At 42.0% G+C, this 21,914-nt stretch overlaps 1 protein-coding gene across 1 annotated transcript; it reads right to left on the bottom strand.

The window, feature by feature from the left end:
• Window positions 1–17,596: 17,596 nt before the first annotated feature.
• On the bottom strand, window positions 17,597–20,198 carry LOC147902763 (beta-arabinofuranosyltransferase RAY1-like). Its single transcript, XM_087373878.1, has one exon. It carries the CDS (start codon window positions 19,970–19,972, stop codon window positions 17,768–17,770), a length of 2,205 nt encoding a protein of 734 aa, XP_087230004.1. The 5' UTR covers window positions 19,973–20,198; the 3' UTR covers window positions 17,597–17,767.
• Between the last annotated feature and the right edge of the window lie 1,716 nt (window positions 20,199–21,914).

The following is a 21,914-nucleotide window of genomic DNA, read 5'->3' as shown; positions in this document are numbered from 1 at the left end:
TTTTTCATACTCATCATCCTCATCATAATAAAGAATATTGTCCTCAATTATTGTGTATGACCTTGTGTTTTCTAACATGTGCTCAAATCCATCAAACCCATCATGTGAGCTTACAAATGACAAAAAACAGAAGGTCTCAGACAAACCCTTTTGTGCACTATCCGATTCATGGATAACACCCACAAACCTTCTATGCCAAAATTGAGCCTCTATCATTGCTTCCTTGAGATTTACCATCTCTGTCATTGTCATAAATAATAGCAATACATACTATGATGGAGTGGCAACAGTCTCCATCAAGCCACAGAGCAACTTCTTGAAGGCATCCTTATCCCAACACATGCCTTTGGCAGATCCCTCTGAGGTGTCAAGCACACACAAGCTGATTGGAAGTTGTCCCTTGGAGTGACGTGTTAGAAAGCTCTCCCCCTCCATCTCCATGTTCACTTGAATAATTGTCCAAGGAAAACAAGACTGCGATGTAGACTTGTTACCCTCTATTGAACTAATCACCCAATCAACATAGATTGATGCAGCTTCTGGGAAATCAGGTGTGGACTTGCCAACTTGCAGCTTCTCTTTGACCCATGACTCACATGAACCCTTGAAGCTCTGATAAACAATTGAATCAATTTTGAAGTAAGTTGCAAGGGCATCCCATGTTTGATGTTGGGGTGAAGGGTGACGTGAGTTGAACTCCTTGATGAGCGCTTCTTTCAAGGCTCTATCATGCTTAATCTCCATTTCCCGTTGAGACATTTCAATGGAGTCCTTGTCTTTGCTTGACTTGACCAAGACTATTTCTTGACAAAGTTGGGATGTGAGTAATAAACTTTGTTTTGTATGCATTTTTTATTTCAAGAATGTTTATGGCTTTGTAAAAGAAATGATAGTAGTGTCAATTCCCTGATGTGAGAATGGCACTAGTGCCATTCTTCTAGTTACCAAGTCATGCTTTTGACATGGTAATGGGAGAATCGCACTAGTGTCATTATTATCTCTATTACATGATTTGGATTAGAAGAATGTCTAAGATGATTTTGATTTTTTTTAATTGAATTTTGTAGGAGTTGCAAGCGTATCGATGGGCGCAAACTTTGCTACCAAGGACACACACATGGTCACATACGATGATGACATCTATGAACAATGGATTAGGATTTTGACATTGGTGAAGCAGGGTGATCTTGAGGGTCAAAATCCCATAATAACATATATGAGGTGTCTGCTAGGATTGGAAGATGAAGATGTACGTGCACTTCAAGCAGAGATTGAGCACATGTAATCACATGATGTTGAGCGTGATCTCTCAACACCTTTCCTAAAGATAAACATCATGAAGTAGGCCTTCCCTCAAGATGATGATTCTTGGGAATCGAAGAAGGACTGAGCATCACATTCCATCACACCCCTTTAATAGGAATGTCCTTCCTCTGCGTCAAACCAAGAGCTTGTCGATGTTTCTCGAAAAGCCCTTCACCGAGTGGTTTGGTAAATATGTCTGAAACATTCTCTTTGCTATCACAATGCTACAGTGTGATGTCACCAAGTAGGAATATAAAACAAGAAATCTTCCTCTTGCAGATCAACTAAGAGAGAGGGATATAGGTGGTAATACAGAACCAAAGGGTGTACACCCTAGGCCAACCCATGGTGGTGATGGCCAGGTGGCTAAACTCAATGCATCCCAAATAAGACTTTTAAGGAATGCTCCGCAACTCTCTAGCATGAATGCTATGCAAGTTTCTCAATTGGCTATAGACCTAGGGTGCAAAGGTCGCTATATCAAGAAATATATTGCTAAGGGCTACATAAACCGACTACAGAATGCGTATTTTTCATGAAGGTACATATGTCAAAGTGTTTTTTGATTTTATCTCAAGTCTATATAACTGTTGTTGCAGCTAATTGAATTTGTCTTTTGTGATGTAGATAGATGTACGTTCAAATCAAGCTTGAGTAGGTACATACCAGAACGAGATCCATTTGGACCACCAAAGTTACCTGTCCCTATCAACGAAGTGTTCTGGATAAAAAATGTGGCTTTCGAGGTGCATGAGTCAACCATTATAGGTGCTCGCTTGGGCTTGTTTGTGCATGACTCCATCAAGAGAGGGACTACTATTCTCCATTATGCAGGTGACAAGTACTCCTACAGAGACTGGAAGGAATTATGTAGAGTTCATCCAAGGCTAAAGAAGTACTCTATCCAAGAGGACCCTACTGTCCCTATGAAGGATATGGTGCATATTGTTGGTGATGTTCAATATGGCAATGTGGCAGCATTTATTAACAGCAATAGAAATACCAATGTAAAGCCAAACGTTTGTTATGTATTTCCCCCTAATGTTCCACCTTGGTATGACCCCATGATGAACATAGATATTGCAGAATATGATCACATTTGTATTGAATCCATAGATGACATACATGCAGGAGAGGAGCTATTTGCAGACTATGAGTTTTGAATAACAACATTGTATTTCTTTATACAATCATTACTTATGGGAATTACTACTTTCTTGCCAGCTATGTAAATTGGTGCGTAATTGTTGTGTGTGAATAATATGCAAACATGTTCATAACTACATTCATAATGTATTTTGAAGGAGTGTCTCTCGTGCCATTCTTTCTGGTGCCATTCTCTTTGGGGCTAGAAATTGAGAGTTTCTTTGGAATCATGATTTATTTCAGGGATTTCAATGGTGCATCAACAAGTTGTTATGTTTTCATCCTAAAGTGTACTTTTTTACTTTGCAATGAGTGATGAACATGACGTGTAAAGTTATCCTTTTACAATAATGCTAGTCAGTCTAAACATTGAAAGTGCACAATAAATGATTGTCATTGCCACTGAAATTACATCAAATGCTTGTCATTGCCCATTGATTTTCCATCAACTACATATCTTGCATTCATTCTCCTCAACTATATATCTTGATTTTCCATCATATCTTACTAAGTTAAAGAGCCTATGCGTTTTCATTGCAACACTCATGGTTATTAATTACACTCTACATTTTTTAAACGGTGTTTTGGAGATTTTCAAATGAGAATGCTCACAACAAAAGCGAGCCTCAATATCAATGGAAATTCTAGAGACTCGCTATTATGAAGGTGTTTTGAACATCACTATGGCTCACGAGATGAATCTAACTCAAATGGGTTCCAAAGTTTATTATTTTGTTGATGATAACGTAGTTTAGACACTGATATTCTATTTATTATTTGAGAATGTAGTTGATATTTCACACTTCATGAATGGCTATCTAGTCTATTTTCACATATTTCTCCTATTTTTTCATTGAGGGGTACTACACACATGTTGAGGCTCAAGTAGACCCAAACTGAGAGCATGCCTTGCCTTATCAATATCGGTTGGTTTTGGAAGTAGGGCTTTAACTTTTGTTCCTATACAAAGACATGCTTTATTTGAGCTCTTAAATATGAGCCGATATGCCCTTGTACTGATCCCTATAGTATCATAGGCTCCCTATGCATCAGTTATATTGAATTGATCCACAACTTAATCTTTGATTTTAGACTTTTGAATTTGGGATGTTGTATAGCAGACTCCAACATTTTTTGTAAACACTTTGCCTATAGCACTAAAGAGTTCATCATGGATAGACATGAGTTTTGAAACAATCCTACAAGCTCTCACTTGATGCTTCCACTGACCACTTTTCTTGGATATTTCATCCACTAGATGAAATTTCCTGTTTGAAGTCTTGGAACCATAGGAGTATCCTTCATGAATGCTAATGTTTTTTCCAATTTCCCAATCTCATCTTTTAGAGATGTGTTTTGCATCTGTAAGTGAGTTGCATTTACAGTGGCTCTCCCAATTGAGCATCTAATGTTTGAACCTTCACCTATATTTTTTGAATTTTATTCTCTATGCCATCATACTATTTTTCTTTCATAGCCATCTGAAAATTGGCCATGGATGTTTTTATCAAATCTATGCTTATATATTTATATAAAAATTTGGGGAAAGTTGATCGAGCCCATTTTTTTAGTTTCACAATATTGATAGGATATAATATACTTATATATATATCCTTTGAATTTTTAAGTAAAAATTGTATTTAATCCTTGTGAAACTTTAAATTTTTGGGGATAAAAATTTCAAATGTTGGCAAATCTTTCAAATGTTTATTTTACTAGGGCATAGAAACTTTCAACATTAATATAAAAGTTTAGCTTCTTAATGAAACTAACTTGAAAAAATCATCCATGCTTGTAGCTTGCATAGATGATATGAGATGTTGATTCTAAGACTCTAACATTGCAATCCTTTTGTCTCTTTTGTTAAGCAAAGATTGGTAGTGAGTGTGAAGTTTACTTGCTCCATGAGCAATCAACTTTTGAAAATATCATAAAAAACCATCCTCACCCTTATATAATTAGTTTATAAAGCTAATAAACCCATGGAATTGAGGAGCTTGACAAGTTTGTGGATCTACTAGATATATATTCCCATCTAATCACAAATCCATATGTGTTTTTCCTAATTTTGAAGAGCTACTAAATCACTTTCACTTGCTAAGAAGGATTCATTTCTCTTGCATCAATCAAAAAATGGATGTCCACCTTTTTCTTTTTCCTGAGGGCCTCCATGGTTTTATACACTTTACACCTAACATAATATAATATTGAAATCAACAAGCAACATAACAAAAATAGAATCCCTATTGCATACAAAATCTCTAAACTCAAAATCACATATACTTAGCATCAAGTAATAAATGATGGTTACCAAAATCAACTATGCTAAGATAAAAATAAAATGTCAATAACATCAGTACATATAACATGGTAAAATGAAAACACACAAAACTAATATTACATACATAGGTCACATAAATAACAAAGAGAATGACCTTGCATTAGAAAATTATATTAATGCACTTAACTTAATAAATTATATAGAAACAACACATAATACATTTAAACATCACAAACATTGTTAAACTATTGCATGTAAAATAAATTAGAATTTAACATAAACTATATCAAACATGCTTTGAAAACTTATGAATATCAACAACATTAGCACATATACATGGTAAAGGGATAGAAAACAGAACTAATATCACATACAAAGATATCACCCAAAAAAAAAAAAAACTTACATTTAGCAAATTTAGAGGCAAACTTGACTTTGTAAATTAAAAATAAACAACACAAAGAACATTTAAATACTACAAACATTGATAAACTATTAAATGCAAAATAAATTAGAAACTTATGAATGAAACAATACTTGATTCTTGAAACAAGGATCTTTGGAGGAGAAAAGTGACCAAACTTGTTCTTCCCAGTGGCCCCTCTTGTATTCCAGGAGGCTGGATATTTATCCAAAACACATTATATGCTCCCAAGCATCTCAAAATCTATTTCAAACAATCTTCTATAGAAAACTATACATAGTAAGAGTGTATGTGTTTGAAACTATTTATTTGCTAAAAAAGATATGTCCAAAGTGACTGCTTTTTTAATGTTGCACTAAGCCTTTATGAGCTCACGTCTCATGAAAATTCTCTCAAAACAAACAAATCTTTCAGCATTTTAAAACCATGTAGTAAAAAAAAACAACACAACTACCCAAAACAAACTACAAACTAACTATTTTTTCAAAGTTGCATCATTATTTTTAAAATCTTATTATTTTCACTGTCTTGCATTGCACCAAAGGATATCTCATCTCAACCTCCATGAAATATTATATGGATAGACCCTAAAAATTCATGAGTGCTTTGAAATCATGCACCCCCATAGACCACTATTGAGAGATGAGAAAAATAAAGATTGATTTTCATGCATAAGTAAGTGTATAAATGCTTGAAAATCAATCTTCTTTCATTCTTTCTCAAAGAATCTCATCCAATAGATCCTTCTAGGCTTGAAAGACTTTGCATCATTCATGGTTCATCCAGAACATGATTCGCTCGAGTTTTTGCATGAAAACAATTTGAGATCGCAAGAGAATCTTAGCTGAGAGAAGAAGTGGCGAGATTTGAAAGAAAAGGAGCAAGAAGAAGGATGGTAAATCTCATTTAAAAGTCTTGAAATTTTTGAGAGAATCAAAGAGAAATGGGAGGGAAATACAAGTAGAGAAGGGGATTGTTGAGATTTTGGCATGGGATTCCATCCCAGATAGAAGGTGATGTTAACACAAAAGGATTTCAAGTTACACCACAAATGAGTCAAGAAGGAACTGAGGGCTGGCAAGAGGAAGGGAGCGATGACCTCCTCTAGTGATGGCCAAGCTAGGACTGTCGCCAAATTCACCCCGCTACTAGATCCTAACAACGACATGATAGATGTGGAGAGCATGAAAGAGAATATTGCAGTAGCTCTGACGATGCCAATCATGCAGGCGACTGCCAATTGCAGAAAAGCCACTGAAATGACCTTTGAGGATGACGATTAAGATATCCTAGGAAAGTTCGTATCCTTTCCTGGCTTTACACTGCACCTCGAAGGAAAATACCCGAGGGACAGGTCAAAAGAGGCAATCACCATACAATGGTTCCTATCAGAGCTAAACGCTAACATGGATTAAAAAGGCACCAAAAGCAACAAAAGCAAGATAGGCAGCACAGACAACGAACCAACCTCTGTGAGCTCTAAAAGTGCCACAGACACCCACAAGAGGAATGGAACAGTGAAAACGATAATGAAAGACTTCTAGGGGATGGGAATTGTGCACGAGTTGCAAAGAAAACCATATGATGTTGGAGCAGTTTAGAGCGGCAATCGAAGCTTCTTTAAAGCCCCCCCAGTGTTGAGACACACATCATGGGAACCCCTCTGTAGCAAGGCAAGGAAGATCTTCCAATCCCCCCCCAAAAGAAATGGAGACGAACAACAGAGCCAAGGAGCTCACGGAAATGATACACAAGATGGAGAAAGCTTGTCAGATAAGCTCCCCTGTGTTAAAGTCCACAACCATCTACTGAATGAAATGACAAAATGGCTTAGCTCTTGCGTGGTGGTCGGGTACATCCATGGCTTGAGACCACCAGTGGCATTTTTAGAGGGAAGGGTTCAAAACTCTTGGTCATGAAAAGGCCTAGTGGTGACAAATGTACGCTTCCTGAGGAATGGATGGCAAGTTCAGTGGTTCAAAATGGAACTTGGACATTAGGAGTAAGCCATTATCTTTGCAGATGTGGGATCCCTCTTTCTTGCCCGATATGCTGCCTCCATGCATAGCGCCCATTTGGGTCGAGTTCCCTGACCTCCCTCTGTCTCTCTTCCCTCAAGTGGAGACGCTGTGTGCACCATTGGGGTAGTTCTTGGGGTTAGAAACTAAGAAATTTATTAACTCATGAGGTAACCCGCAGGCATGCATGCTAATGGACTTAGCCGTAGATCCCCATCGGAGATCAAGAAAGTCGATGGAGATGGCTGTGAGTTCATTCAAAAGGTGCTCTTCAAGAAGAAGATAAGAAAAAATGGTTAACAATCATGCAAGATGCCAATCGGAACACCTTTTCATTTCTTATTGTCAATGTCTAGGGGTTGACCAATGATTTGAGAGTAGTCATCTTCAAGCAGTGGATAAGCAAGTTTGGATTAAAGCTATATTTTCTAGCTCTACACTAAGAGGTCAAAGTAGGAGGAGAGAAGCTAAGATGTCAACTAAAATAGATAAATAGTAGAATGCTATGGTTCATAATAGAGCATGAGCAAGGGAGATGTGGTGCAGTTCTAGGAGTAGGAGCCCACTTAGCAAGCTTTCTAGGAAGGTGACTCAATTCACTAGGGAAAGGCCGAATTGGAGTAGAGTTTAAACACAAGCACTTAAAGTGTGACATTTTCTCAGTCTATGCTCCAAACATGGCAAGGGAGAGAACCTTGCTTTGGGAGCTATGCGCCCTTGGCGAGGATACTATCCTTTTGGGAGATTTCAACATGGTAGAGGTTAGTGCAGATAGATGGAACAGGCTGGGCAGTGGGAACCATTATTAGAGGGAGTGAAGCTAGAACCTAGCAAGAGGTCAAGGAGTCCGAAGAGATGATTGACATCTCTGAACCAACTGCATTCACGTGGATGAATAACCAGTGTGGACCTTTGCATATGAAGGCAAGGATTGACATAATTTATGCCTCTAAGTCCATTTGTGAGGATGCGCTAATGATCAAGGTCAAATGGCTCTCCACTCTCCCTTTCTTAGACCACAACCAGATATTTTTGCACCTACATAAGGGGGAGGGAAGAAGAGGCAAGTCTTGGTTTAAGGCTTATCCAAGTTTTCTTTCAACTACCCTATGTTAATGATAAAATCAGCCGCATTTGGTAGGTGGCCTTTGGGGGCACATCTAATACTTTTGACAAATGGGTCAGGGCAATAGAGAGAACAATTTTTTTCCTTAAGCCAATTAAGAAAGGGGCAAAAAAATCAAGATGGGAGAGAAGGGAAAAATTGGAGGAAGAAATGAAAGAAAGAGAAGCAGATCCTATTGAACATGGGCAGATCAAGTAGAGAGAATGTAAGGAAAACTTTAGAAGAGAAGCAATAGTTGAAGCGTAGCAGGCAACCATCTATTCAAGAGAGTGGTGGGTGGGCAAAGGCGACAGGGAGAATGAAGGGAAGTTCAAAATGCTCAGGCAAAAACATGCCCAGGAAAGCATCGAAGACTCAATGTGGTGGGACATACACTAAGCGACCAGGACCAGATCTTACAAGCTGTAGCACAACACTTCCAATAGATACTGGGGGAACCAAAAACTCCATCTTCCAAGAAGCAAGAATCGATGGAGTGGTGTAGTCCGGACTAAAGTGGTAGCAAGATTTGACATGACCTTTTGAGAAAGGGATGTAACAATGGAGGAATTGAAGGTAGCAGCAAATCAAATGGCAAAGGGGAAGACACCAGGGGAAGAAAACCTTCCAATCAAATTTTTTCAACTATACTGGGAGATTCTAAACCCCTTTCTCATTATGCTTTGGCAAGAAATTATAGCGAAAGGATTTCTTGACTCTAGAACTAACACAAGAATGATTAAGTTAATCCCAAAAGGAGGCTCAAAGGAGGAGCTCAAGAACTGGAGGCCACTCACAATGTTGAACACTTGCTACAAAATATTCACAAAATATTCACCAAGGTATTAGCACTCAGGCTAAAAGGGAAAATGGAGGTATGGATTAGCGAGGAGAAAAGAGGGAGTAAAAAGGCTTTATACAGGGATGACACATTCTTGAAGCAATCCTCACATTGTGGGAAGGAGTGGAATACACAAAAGAATATGGGTAGGACATTTGCTTCATGAAAGTCAACTTCGACAAAGCCTATGACAGAATGGAATGGGGCTTTATGCTCTAGTCCATAGAGGACATGGGAATCGGACCTGCCTTCAGGAGCTATGTTAGCACATTGCTACAAGGGGCAAAAGTGAAAGTAAATGGCAAAAATTCAGACACTTTCCCTTTAAAGAGATCCATTAGACAAGGATGCCCTCTTTCTCCACTGCTCTTTGCCATAGCAGCCGACTCATTAGGATGGCTAATTCAAAGAGAAGTTGAAAAAGGGAACATCATGGGTATCTAGCTAGAAGGGAACAAACAAATTGTGTGCCAGCAATTCATTGATGACATAAACCTCACCCTAGAAAATGACCCCAAGTCAGTGGAATCATAGCTAAACTACCCCAATACCTTCTGTCTAGCCTTTGGGTCAAAGGTCAACTACAGTAAGACTGGAATTTTTGGCACGAGATCACAAACACCAAATACTCTGCTAGAAATGGGGTGCAAAGTAATTAAAGAAGGTGAGGTTTTCAAGTTGCTCAAAATCCCAATGGGTTTCAGATGCTGAAACAAAAGTAGGTGGGAATGGGTCATTCAAAAAATCAAAGAGAAGATCTCAAAATGGCAAGGTCTTTAGCCCACACTTGGTAGGAGAAAGTTTGTACTGAATCACTATATCTAACCTTTAGTAATGTACTTTATTTTTTGGTGATTTCCCTCAAAGAAAGCACTCAATCAGATCAACACACTCTTCAGAACTTTCCTATGGGAAGGTGACATGGGGCAAAGAAACATGGCTAAGGTGCAGTGGAGATTTTTCACAATGCCCAAACAGAAAGGAGGGATGGGTATAGTAAACATGGAAATGTCAATGGCAAGATTCATGGCACAGTGGATCATAAAGACCTTTGAGGCACCCAAGAGTGACTGGGCCTTTTTGGTGAGGAACAACATCGAAAAACTCAAACCTACTAGATGTGCTCCAGAAAGATCTTCTTGAAGGCACGATAGTCTTCAATAGGGAACCCTTTGTTAGATATCAATGCTCAACTCTCGTGTAACTATGCGGGAACTAGCTAACTCTACTTGTAAGCCCCCCATATGAGGAGAAGGCATTTGAGTAGCTCGGTTATCCGGTAGGTCCTAGTTTGGACACCAGATGGGGGCCATGTGTGGCCTAATGGCTAGACGGCTTCAGATAGAGTTGGCACACTGCCAACTAGGCTACATGCAAGTGCAAGAACGCATCCCATGACTGTGACCGCACTGAGGGTAGACGGAGCATTTCCCAGGGTAGCCCACTCTCAGGTTGCGGGGCCCGTTTGGAGCCCCAGATGATCTCGGATGGCCAAACAGCGGCCGTAGATCAGTTGCTCTATTTTGTGCCATGGTTCTAATGTGTGGTTGGTGGCCTATTTCGGGACCAACCTCCAGTCGGCCATTTTGGGCCGACTGGGTCGGTCTCCCAATTGGGTCTAACTGACTATGATTGGTGGCTATATAAGAGCAAGCCCGTGAAGCCCATATTCATCACTGGCTACAGTAACCCTGATTCCTTAGCATCCAGCCTCCGTCCTCTATTGTTTCCAGCATGCCATCGAAGCTTCTCACACAGGAGTGCACGGCTAGGAGGCAGCGCCATCTATTGTATCAATTTTATAGTAATCAAATATTTGATTCTCCATACTATTTTGCTTTTCTCTCTTGCATATGAGATCCTGTTATCTGTTGAGCACAGACGTATTGTTTTCTTACATGGTATCAGAGCTTGGGCTCTAGCAAGAAGATTTGGTAGTGTGTTTCTGTTTGCGAGTAGATTGTAAGAGATGGCCCAGCCTGCAAGACTGTGAATCCCACCATTTGGCGAAAGCGAAAAGTTGGTCGGCACTAACTATCCACTTTGGAAGTTCAAGATAAAGACCATCCTAAGTCCATACGAGCTTTGGGATACTGCTACTGGGGTGGACGTGAGGTCGGTTGCGAGACCGAATCCAGCCAATGCAGGACTATAGATAGTACCAACTGCGGATCAGATTCTCGCATGGACAAGAAGAGATGCAGATGCACTGTGTTCTATTGTCTGCAGTGTAAGTGATTCTGTCATGGCATTAATTCAACATGTCACCACAGCGGATGAGGCATGGACGGTCGTGAAAAATCAGTATGAGACCATGAATCAGACGCAAATTCAAAATCTAGAGACTCAACTCGCGAACGAGAAACTGTCTGAGTCTGAAATGGCAGAGAAGTTCATCACCAGGGTGAAGAATCTGTGCAATCAGATGACTGCGATTGGCATCACCATCACCAGTGAGAATCTAGCACGAAGATGCATATAGATTCTCCCACCAACGTACGATGGTCTTGTTATGGCGCTGAATACGCAGAACAGAAATTTGCCCCTCAACTTTGAGGATTTCAGCACAATGCTTCTAGAGGAGGAGATGCGTCAAAAGACGAGGACTGGAGGAGATTCGGCTTTCTCGGCTGGATTTAAGAAAGATAAGGGTAAGGACTTTGGTAACCCATCTTCTTCTTATGATACAAAGAGAAAGAAGAAGATCAAGTGCTTCTATTGCAACAAGGCAGGGCACAAGCAGAATGAGTGCCAGAAGAAGATTGCAGATGAGAAGAATGGAGTAAAGAAAGAGTCCAGCAACAACACGCAGGCAGTACCAGTAGAGTTGTTCGTAGCAATTGAGGAGATTTGCATGGAGGCAGTTCATGTACCTGCGGATGAACCTTGGATTATTGATAGTGGTGCATCGCGCCACATGACCAGTCGGAAGGATTGGTATACCTCTCTACATCCGGTAGGGAATGACATCCTAGTAGCAGTCGGCAATGATGCAAAATGTCCAGCAAAAGGAAAAGGTACGATTGCTCTCAAATCAGATGGAGTTGTAAAACAGTTGTCCGATGTTCTTTATGTGCCAGATATCAAGAGGAACTTGTTGTCCGTTTCTGCGATCACGGAGTGGGACCTCAAAGTTCACTTTGATAAGAATGGCACACAGATTTTGGATCTTCACGGGAAGGTCATTGGTAAAGGTACACGGCACAACAACATCTACAAACTCTCAGCTTTCAGTGCTCGAGCCGATGTGAGCAACACTAAGCTGTGGCATGAAAGGTTTGGTCATCTAAACCTTAGTTCTTTAAAGGAGATGCATAAAAGTGGAATGATTGGAGACCTACCAGAAATTACAGATATGCCCGATGTATGTGAAGCTTGCATGATGGGCAAGCAGCATCGGCAGCCCTTTCCTAAAGAGGCCAGCAGGGCAAAGGCTCCTCTAGAGCTCGTTCACATGGACCTCTGCGGAAAGATGGAGATAGAAGCTTTGGGTGGTTCCTACTACTTCATGATGCTGATCGACAACTAAGTAGAAGGATATGGATATACTTCCTGAAGACTAAAGATGAGGCTTTTAGTAAGTTCAAAGAATGGCATGTAATGGTCGAGAAAGAAACGGGGAGGAAGGTGAAGAAGTTGAGATCAGATAGAGGTGGTGAGTTCACATCAAGTGAATTCAAAAGTTACTGCAAAAGTCATGGGATCAAGAGGCAGAAACCCCCGCCACATACATCACAGCAAAATGGAGTAGTAGAGCGCAAGATGCACGTCATCTGCAAAATGGGCAGGAGTATGATGAAAGGGAAAGATTTGCCAAAGACTTTCTGGGCTGAAGCATGTAACACGATAGTTTACATTCTGAATCATAGCTACACCAAGGCTATGAACGGGGATGACTCCACTGCAGGCCTTTTCTGGTAAGAAACCTTCAGCTGCACATTTCAGAGTTTTTGGATGTGACTGTTTTGTGCATGTCCCTGATGCTAACAGGACCAAATGGAACCGAAGCGCCGGAAGTGTATTTTCTTGGGCTATAGTGAAGAAGCGAAGGGTTACCGTCTCTATAATCCTATTACTAAGAAGGTAATAGTAAGTCGCGATGTGGTCTTCTCAGAACATCCGCATCAATTGGAGGAGGATGCTTCCTTCCCAGACAGCCAGGACCAGGATATCCATCCAGTACAACCACCAACAGTAGACCAAACTCGCCCAACAATGCTTGGGAGGATTCAAGATAAAGAAGAGGAAGAAGAGCCTGCAGAACCACAACGGCAACGGCCATTCCCGAAGTGGGTAAAGCAGCTTTTGGACAGCAGAGGACCTCCAGCCATTGAGGAGGAATCATCCAAACACCACCGGTCCAAGAGATTAGAGGAGCAAAGAAAGGCACAGGAACACTTGGTCAACTACGCTTTGATGACAGAGGTGATCTGTGCTGAAGAACCCAAGTGTCTTGAAGAGGCACGTGGTGATGATAGGTGGATGGAGGCTATGCAGTCGGAGTATGGCTCCATAATGAAGAACAACACTTGGGACCTTGTGGATCGACCATCAAAACACAAGGTAATCGGCACCAAGTGGGTGTACAAGACCAATGACAGCACATTGGATAAATACAAGGCTCGGCTCATGGCAAAACGATTCGCACAGGTACATGGTTTTGATTATCAGGATACTTTTGCTCCCACAGCTCGACTAACCACAATTCGTAGTGTTTTGGCCTTAGCAGCACAGGAAATTTGGCTCGTGTTTGAGATGGATGTAAAATCTGCCTTTCTAAATGGAGATCTCAAGGAGGAGGTATACATGGAACAACCACCAGGTTTTGTGATCCTCCGTTCAGAAGGTAAAGTCTGTAAACTGAAGAAGGCACTTTATAGGCTTAAACAGGCCCCACGAGCATGGTACCAGCAGATTGATGCCTACTTTCTACAAAATAGGTTCAGGAGAAGCCCATCTGATGCAAATATGTATATCTATAAAGAAGGAGGCAAGTGTATGATCGTGGTCCTTTATGTGGACGACCTTGTCATAACAGGGAACCATGAAGAAAAGATCTCGCAGACAAAGCAGTTGCTAGGAAGAGAGTTTGAAATGACAAAACTCAGACTGATGCATTTTTGTTTGGGGATTGAAGTTTGGCAAGAGCCAAAACAGATCTTCATCTCACAGCTGAAGTATGCTGGAGAGATACTGAAGGCATTTGGCATGGCTGAGTGCAAGACAGTTGGCACCCCTATGGAGGTTGATGTGAAGCTCTCAAATGAGGATTCATCACCACTGGTGGACGAAGCGAAGTACAGAAGGCTTGTGGGCAGTTTGATTTACTTGTGCACATCAGTTTTGTGACTAGTGTACTGAGTAGGTTTTCCAATAAGCCCTGGGAGAACCATTGGTATACTAAGCAGGTTTTCCAATAAGCCTCGGGAGAACCATTGGAGGGCAAGGATGCGGGTGCTGAAATACATCAAAGGCACACTTGATTATGGCATCACCTATACCAAGGGCAACATCTTGACTGGATTCTGTGACTCGGATTGGTGGGCAGGAGACGTGGACAGCAGGAGATCAGTGACAGGTTATTGTTTCTCACTTGGATCTGGAGCTGTGTCATGGGTCAGCAAGAAGCAACCTACAGTTGCTCTTTCTTCTACTGAGGCTGAGTACAAATCAGCATGTTTTGCTTCTTGTGAAGCAATGTGGTTGAGGAGGATTTTAAAGGACATGGGTGCAGTGTAGAACAAGCCTACGTAGTTATCATGTGACAATCAGAGTTGCATCTCGGGGGGGTCACTCATCATATGTAACTCTATCACGTGAGTTCAACAGAAGGTTATTTTTTATTTCTAAAATTTACAAAAATAAATATACATAAGGGACTATTTAAAATATTTTTGGGAAAAATTTATAGATTTGTATAGAAAAGGGGTACATTTTATTAATGAAAAAATTTACAGATAAGGGATTTTAAATATAGGCCTTGAACGCACGTGATATAGAGGGTTTATACATAGTGACCCCCCCGAGAGTTGCATGGCAATTGCAAATAACCCTGTGTTCCACGGTCGCACAAAACACATTGAGATTCAATATCACTTTGTACACGAGCTCATCATGGATGGAGAGGTCGACTTGGTGTACTGTTCGACTATAGAGAATGCTGCAGACATCTTCATGAAGGCTCTTGGAAGAGACTTGCTAGAGAGGCATATTCATCGACTTGGCATTGGGCCGAAAAAGTAAGTTCACTTGTGGGTGGACATTGAGGGGGGGTGTTAGATATCAATGCTCCACTCTCGTGTAACTACGCGGGAACCAGCTAACTCTATTTGTAAGCCCCCCATATGAGGAGAAGGCATTTGAGTAGCTCAGTTATCCAGTAGGTCCTGGTTTGGACACCAGATGGGAGCCATATGTGGCTTGATGGCTGGACGACTTCAAATAGAGTTGGCACACTGCCAACTAGGCTACATGCAAGTGCGAGAAGGCATCCCATGAATGATCGCACTGAGGGTAGATGGAGCATTTCTTGGGGCAGCCCACTCTGTGGTCAGTGGCCTATTTCAGGACCGACCTCCAGTCGGCCGTTTTGGGCCGAGTGGGTTGGTCTCCCAATTGGGTCTAACCGACTACAACTGATGGCTATATAAGAGCAAGCCCGTGAAGCCCATATTTATCACTGGCTATAGCAACCCTTAATCCTTAGCATCCAGCCTCCGTCCTCTACTCCTCTACTGTTTCTAGCATGCCATCGAAGCTTCTCACGCAGGAGCGCACGACTGGGAGGCAGCGCCATCTATTGTATCAGTTTTACAATAATCATATTTTTGATTCTCCATAGTATCTGCTTTTCTCTCTTGCATACGAGATCTTGTTATCTGTTGAGCATAGACGTTGTATTGTTTTCTTACACCCTTTGTGGTTAAAGGATATGAATGATGGAAGGGGATGTGGAAAGCTTGGGAACTTCTCAAGCCACATCTCCTTTGGAAAGGTTTCTCAAGAAAAACAGGAACCTTCAGTAGTCAGGACTTTGTCTGGTTCTCGATCATCCCCCACAGATGAACGATCCATCAAAGGGCCCCTCCATCTCAACAAAAAGGGAATTGCAAGACCTGTGGGACAGACCAAACAGAAACGGGAAGAGTGATGAGGTGGTAGCAACAGAATTCAGACTAAGCTCATGCCATCCTAATCAAGGAGTGACAGAATTTGTGGGATATGGAATCTCTAGCATGGATGGGAGGAAGGTCCAAGCCTTTGATTAGAGAATTCATATGGGCAAGGAAAAACCAACTTTGCCCACTGCCCATCATTCAAGAGCACGAAGAGGAACTAGTCACACATCTCAACCAAAAATGGATAAGATGGGACTTAATAGCAAAGTGGGAAAGGAGGTTTGAAAAGATGTGGGATAAGGAAATCCCAGAAAAACAATTGTGATGACTATGGCTCATTGTGCACAAGGGAGTCTGAAAAAGATGTGGGATAAGGAAATGCCAAAAAAACAATCGTACTTACTATTGCTCATCGTGCACAAGGGAGTCTAGACAGTGAGTAAAGCCTGAAGAATTGGGCATGGGGATGGGAGGTGTGCGTGATGCAAAAGGGAGACATAGGATATTCCTCATCTTTTGATGAACTATAGGCACTCGACCAAAGTATGGAACCTTATGAGAAGCCAAATAATGGGTGTCCCTATGCATCATGCATACCCGCTCTTGGGAGACACCCCATCCAGAGCACCGGGACACTGGCAAGTAGTATGAGCACAAGCATTTTGGCTGTTAAAGGCCATTTCCAACCTATTTCCCTCCAATATCCAATATTTTACTCAGTTTTATTCACCTTATTCAGGTTCCATGCTACTTTTGGACCCTTGAGCTCTTGCTTTGAAGTCCTTTGCAACATTGCTACTTTCGAATTCACTATCTTCCCTCCCTCTCTCTCTCTCTCTCTCTCTCCCCTCGTAACACAAAATGGGGTATATTATGACACAAGATAAGATATAAAACAAGTCTAAACTAGATTACCTTCCATGTAAAACCAAAATTGGAATTAAGCAATGGTTTATTTGAGTCAAGTATTTTGTGGTTTATTTTATTGATTTCTTTAGCTCTATTATTGATTTGTATGAATGTTGTTAAGGCATTTCAATTTGTATTTAAATGGTGTATTTTAAATGCCAAGAAGGTGGATAAATATGCCACTTGCCGAAGAGAGCACTTGTCTTTTATTGTGTCTTACAATCCAAATTTACCTATTCAAGTGGGTGTTTAGATTCTTGTTTTGAAAGAGATGTGTAAGAACTTTGTTGAAGAGCGGGTTTCATATTAAAATCGTATGTTTTTAACATTAAGAAGGCCTATATATACAACACCTATCCAAGAGAGTATTGATCTTTTGTTGTGTTTTACAATCGAAATTAAGTAGATGGTTAAATTTGTCTACTATCCTGGGAGTCCCCATCCCATGTCTTTGTCCTCGTTTGGTGTGCAAAAAAATATGCATTACCATGAGGTGTCGAGCGCATTGCACATGGTGCAATGTATCTATCAGAAGGTCCAAGTCCAAAAGAGAGAGAGAGAGAGAGAGAGAGAGAGAGGCCCATGTAAGTACCATGATGATGGTGGGCAATGTGGGGGATTCAGGGGGACCGAGAGGAGAGGAGGCGAAGAGTTTGGAGGGGGGTGAGCTGGCAATCGGGGGAGAGGGGGAGGGAGAGGTTGAGGGCGAGGAGGAAGTGGGAGAGGAAGTGAGGGGAGGGGGAGGAGGAAAGGAGGGAGGGGGAGAGGGGGTGCCACGGGTGGAGGCAGAGTCTCGAGGGGGGGTGGGAGAAGAAGAGGCCATGGAGGAGGAGCCGAGAGAGTTTACAAGCCTTACCAGTGATGAAGTTATTATGGAGGATAACACAACCACGGCGTTGACACTGATCGGCCAGGTGCTTAGAATCCCATAATCTAAACACGTAGCCATTGGGGTAACGTGCATGGCTAAGGAACGTAATTCGAAGTCCATTCTTTGCTATACACTCTTTCTCTCCCACTCTCCTTTCTCCTCCTCCACATAATACTGCATAGAAGCTCGGTTGCTCCGTCAACTTCGTCTTCCTCGCATGCTTCACTATCTCCTCGAACACCTCCACCTCTTTCCTCCCCCCCCTCGCCATATAAAACCCAGAATTCGCCCCCCCTACACTGTTCTCCGCCCCCTCGCTCGGTTCGTCGCTCTGTATCCTCATCCCTTCCCCTCCCTCCTCCCCTCCTGTTCCCTCCCATAGCTCCCTCACTGGATTCTCATACCATACCACATCCACATCGCTCCATAGCACGCTGTACCCTCTCCTCAGTACCTTCAGCACTGACCACGACTTCAGCTTCGTTACCTGCTGGAAACACTCCGATCCGAACCCGCACTGCGCGTCGTGGCTGCCTATCGCGGCCCCTTGGTGCTCCTCCGCCCCGCTCTCGAAGTAGACCGCCAGGCCTTGCGTGTAGGCGTACTCCAGTACCTCCTGGTCGAAGGCGGCCACCAGCACATTTTGGACCCCCAGAGATTGCGCCCTGCATATGAAGCTCAGCAGGAGCTCCTTGTAGTTTGAGGTGACTCCCACCATTATCACCACTCCATTCTCGTCTGCAACCTGTGGGAGAAGCTCTTCCAGGGAAGGAGAAGAGCTCTTCCAGGGATGGGGTTGGTTGGGGTGCGGAGGTTGCTGGATGGCGCCCTGCACCGCATCTGTGTGGCTTGCGAGAGCTTGAGAGCCCTGGTTAATAGCTTTTTTCTGTTGCGGGATGAAGCAGAGATTTTTGACTTTGGGCTCGTCGCATGGAATTAGTTTCCAAGGAGCGACTGTCTGAGTTGCGCTTGAAATGCTCCCAGTCCTCGACAAAAAACCATTGAGATACGTTTCCCATGACAAATCCGAAACATTTTGAAAGCCCATAGAGTCTGAAACGACCCGGATGTTAGCTACAGCTTCGCCGACATCCACGACAGCACGGACTGATTCTTCGATAATGTGTTCAGAGAGCCACATCTCGTAGCTGCCTCGATCCAGTACAAAGGGAGGCATTGCTGTCGTCAGAAGAGGAATCTCTTTGTCATTGTTCCACGCCCAAAAGTCTATTGCTCCCGATGTCTGCAGCAATCCTTGCGACCTCACAAGTTTTGTTGCCTCGTTCCACTTGGCCGGCAGATCTGAAACTCTGCTTCTCATTTGGACAATCCCTGGCTTCTTCCTCACAAAATAGACTGGAGAGGCCCCATACAGCTTCCAATGCTCACCAAACGCCACCCAATCTCGATACGTTGCATGCGTTTTCTGCAGGACGTCGTTAAAGTCCTGCAGTAACACGATGTCTGCGTTGATCAGGACAGAAACATCTGTGTCTGCTTGCTGAGCTCGTGCAAAGATGCTGTGGAACAAGGGCGTACCCTTCCGGTTATAATCAATGGTTGGTTCTACAGAAACTTTACCATTGAGCTCCCTGGCAACCCTATGGAACGACGGGTCCTTCCCCAGCAGAACGATTTTTGGAGTAGGTGAAAGTATGAGCCAAGAAAGCAGAGCTTGGTATTGGGGATCCTCGGTTGAATTGAGAAAAGGACGGATGGGAGCAGTGAAGATGGTGACACTGGGACTCCTAAAGCTGGAGCGTCTAAACAAGGAGAGGGTTCGACGACTCTTGCAGGCAATCTCGATAATATTTCCACATGGGACAGGAGAACTTGTGGGCGAGATGAGTGAGGTGATGGTGGCAACGAGAAGAGCAAAGAAGAGGGCACCAAGGATCAGGAGGCTGGAGATGGAGAAATTCAAGACCCTGTAGAGGGCAAGGGATCCGGCCATGCTTGTCTTTAAACAGCTACTACGCGAGCCAGCTTGCTCAAACCAATCTCTGCAGGGGTACGCAAGAACGGGGAGCTGGAGCACCTGGGCAGCATCTAGTCTAACACGCCGACAAACGATTACCAACAATTACGTTCTGGCTCTACAGGAACAGATTGATCCCCAAGGCACAGAATCGAAACGCTAACAAATTGAGCAGGGGGAATGGAGCATCAAGACGAGGACAGCTGGGAGAGCTTAAGTTAAATGTCACGTTCCTCACTGCATATACTAAGTTGTGCGCAACTTTTATATGCAGTGGTTCCATGCATATAAAATTGTGGTTGAATTTTATATCCGTGGATTCCAATGATGTCACTTTGTGTTTAAGCTGTATAAGTCCTAATTCCAGCTTAATTGCAAACTCTTAAGTTCAAGTATATGTGTTTGGCAATTGCAACTCGCGTGTGGCACTCTTCGTTTAACAATTAACAATCTCGTGCTCCAATGTTGGAACAGCCAGTTCAAAGATGCGCACTGCATATACTAAGTTGTGCGCAACTTTTATATGCAGTGGTTCCATGCATATAAAATTGTGGTTGAATTTTATATGCGTGAAGCTGGAATTAGGACTTATACAGCTTAAACACAAAGTGACATCACTAAGTCCATGTCACTTTGTGTTTAAGCTGTATAAGTCCTAATTCCAGCTTCACGCATATAAAATTCAACCACAATTTTATATGCATGGAACCACTGCATATAAAAGTTGCGCACAACTTAGTATATGCAGTGCGCAACTTTGAACTGGCTCTTCCAACATTGGAGCACGAGATTGTTATCCACGCATATAAAATTCAACCACAATTTTTATATGCATGAACCATTTCTGTTCCATGCAACCACAACGTTGTGACTCATATCCTTCCTACACATTATTCAACCACAAAGTCATGCATACATTATTCAACAACACGTTTTCCTGGTCATACACCAATAGACAGCTAACCAGAAGATTCTATTGGACTTTTCTCTCTTAGTTTGGACTTTTTCCTAGAATGGCCACCTCCACTGAATATCCACCTAAATTTGGGTAAATTTGAGTCATCTCCATACAATATGTCCTAGTAAAACTAAACATTTGGCAAAGTAGTGACCTTCACTTAATAATGATAGACTAGTAAACTTTAAAACCTACTTCAATTGCAACACTATGCAGGTCACCTTTCTTACATTATATATTAAGACATATTGCATGGTGTTTCAATGGCAACTTAATACAAAAATCCAAGATTTTGTTGTGTTCTACTTATAACTAAGTGGCATAAAGATATATTTTGGAATGATGGATATCCTCTGCTTTGTCTTATTCAGATTCATTCGATTCACTGCATCTTACTTGATGGATCAAGTCTAGTCAAATGATATTTGATAGGTGTGTGGCTACTATCATGGATTGAGATACAGTTTTTCCACATCATTTCCATGCTTTTTTTAAAGATTTTAAGTCCTTGATTTTTAGCAATATTGAAAAACGCTACTAAGTTCTAGCTTTATCAAGTTCTCTTAGTTTGGAACCCATTCATGTTCCTTTTGCAAGTGGACTTCATAGAGTTGTTTTGTGTATATTTCTTTGGGAGACTTTTCAAACCCTTTAGTTCATACCTCAAAGCTATGAATTTGTTATGACTCACTTTCTATTTGAACAACCTTTGCCACCTAAATTGGCCCACCTATATCCCATATATTCTGGACTAGTTACCAAACTACAATAGACATTACCACTTGATTTTTGTGAGATGGAGCAAAATCTGGTAAGGGCTTGTGACTCCATTAGGGGAATTTTGGACTAAAAAAGGGCCTCTTGGATTGGGCCCTTAAGATTTGTGATTAGCAAACCATCCCAATGGGAGGGCATAAGAATGGAAAATTCCAGATCAATTAGCCTCTCATTGGTGGCTGA

This window comes from Dipteris shenzhenensis, chromosome 4, assembly GCF_047967505.1.
Source record: "Dipteris shenzhenensis isolate YYH24624 ecotype China chromosome 4, Dip_SZ_1.0, whole genome shotgun sequence".
Classification (NCBI taxonomy): Eukaryota; Viridiplantae; Streptophyta; class Polypodiopsida; order Gleicheniales; family Dipteridaceae; genus Dipteris; species Dipteris shenzhenensis.
The sequence above is the reverse complement of the archived record's forward strand: the minus strand, read 5'-3'. Positions and strand labels throughout refer to the sequence as shown.

Excerpts from the sequence above, each read along its gene's own strand:
- LOC147902763 (XM_087373878.1), bottom strand. The coding sequence starts at position 19,972 with ATGGCCGGATCCCTTGCCCTCTACAGGGTCTTGAATTTCTCCATCTCC.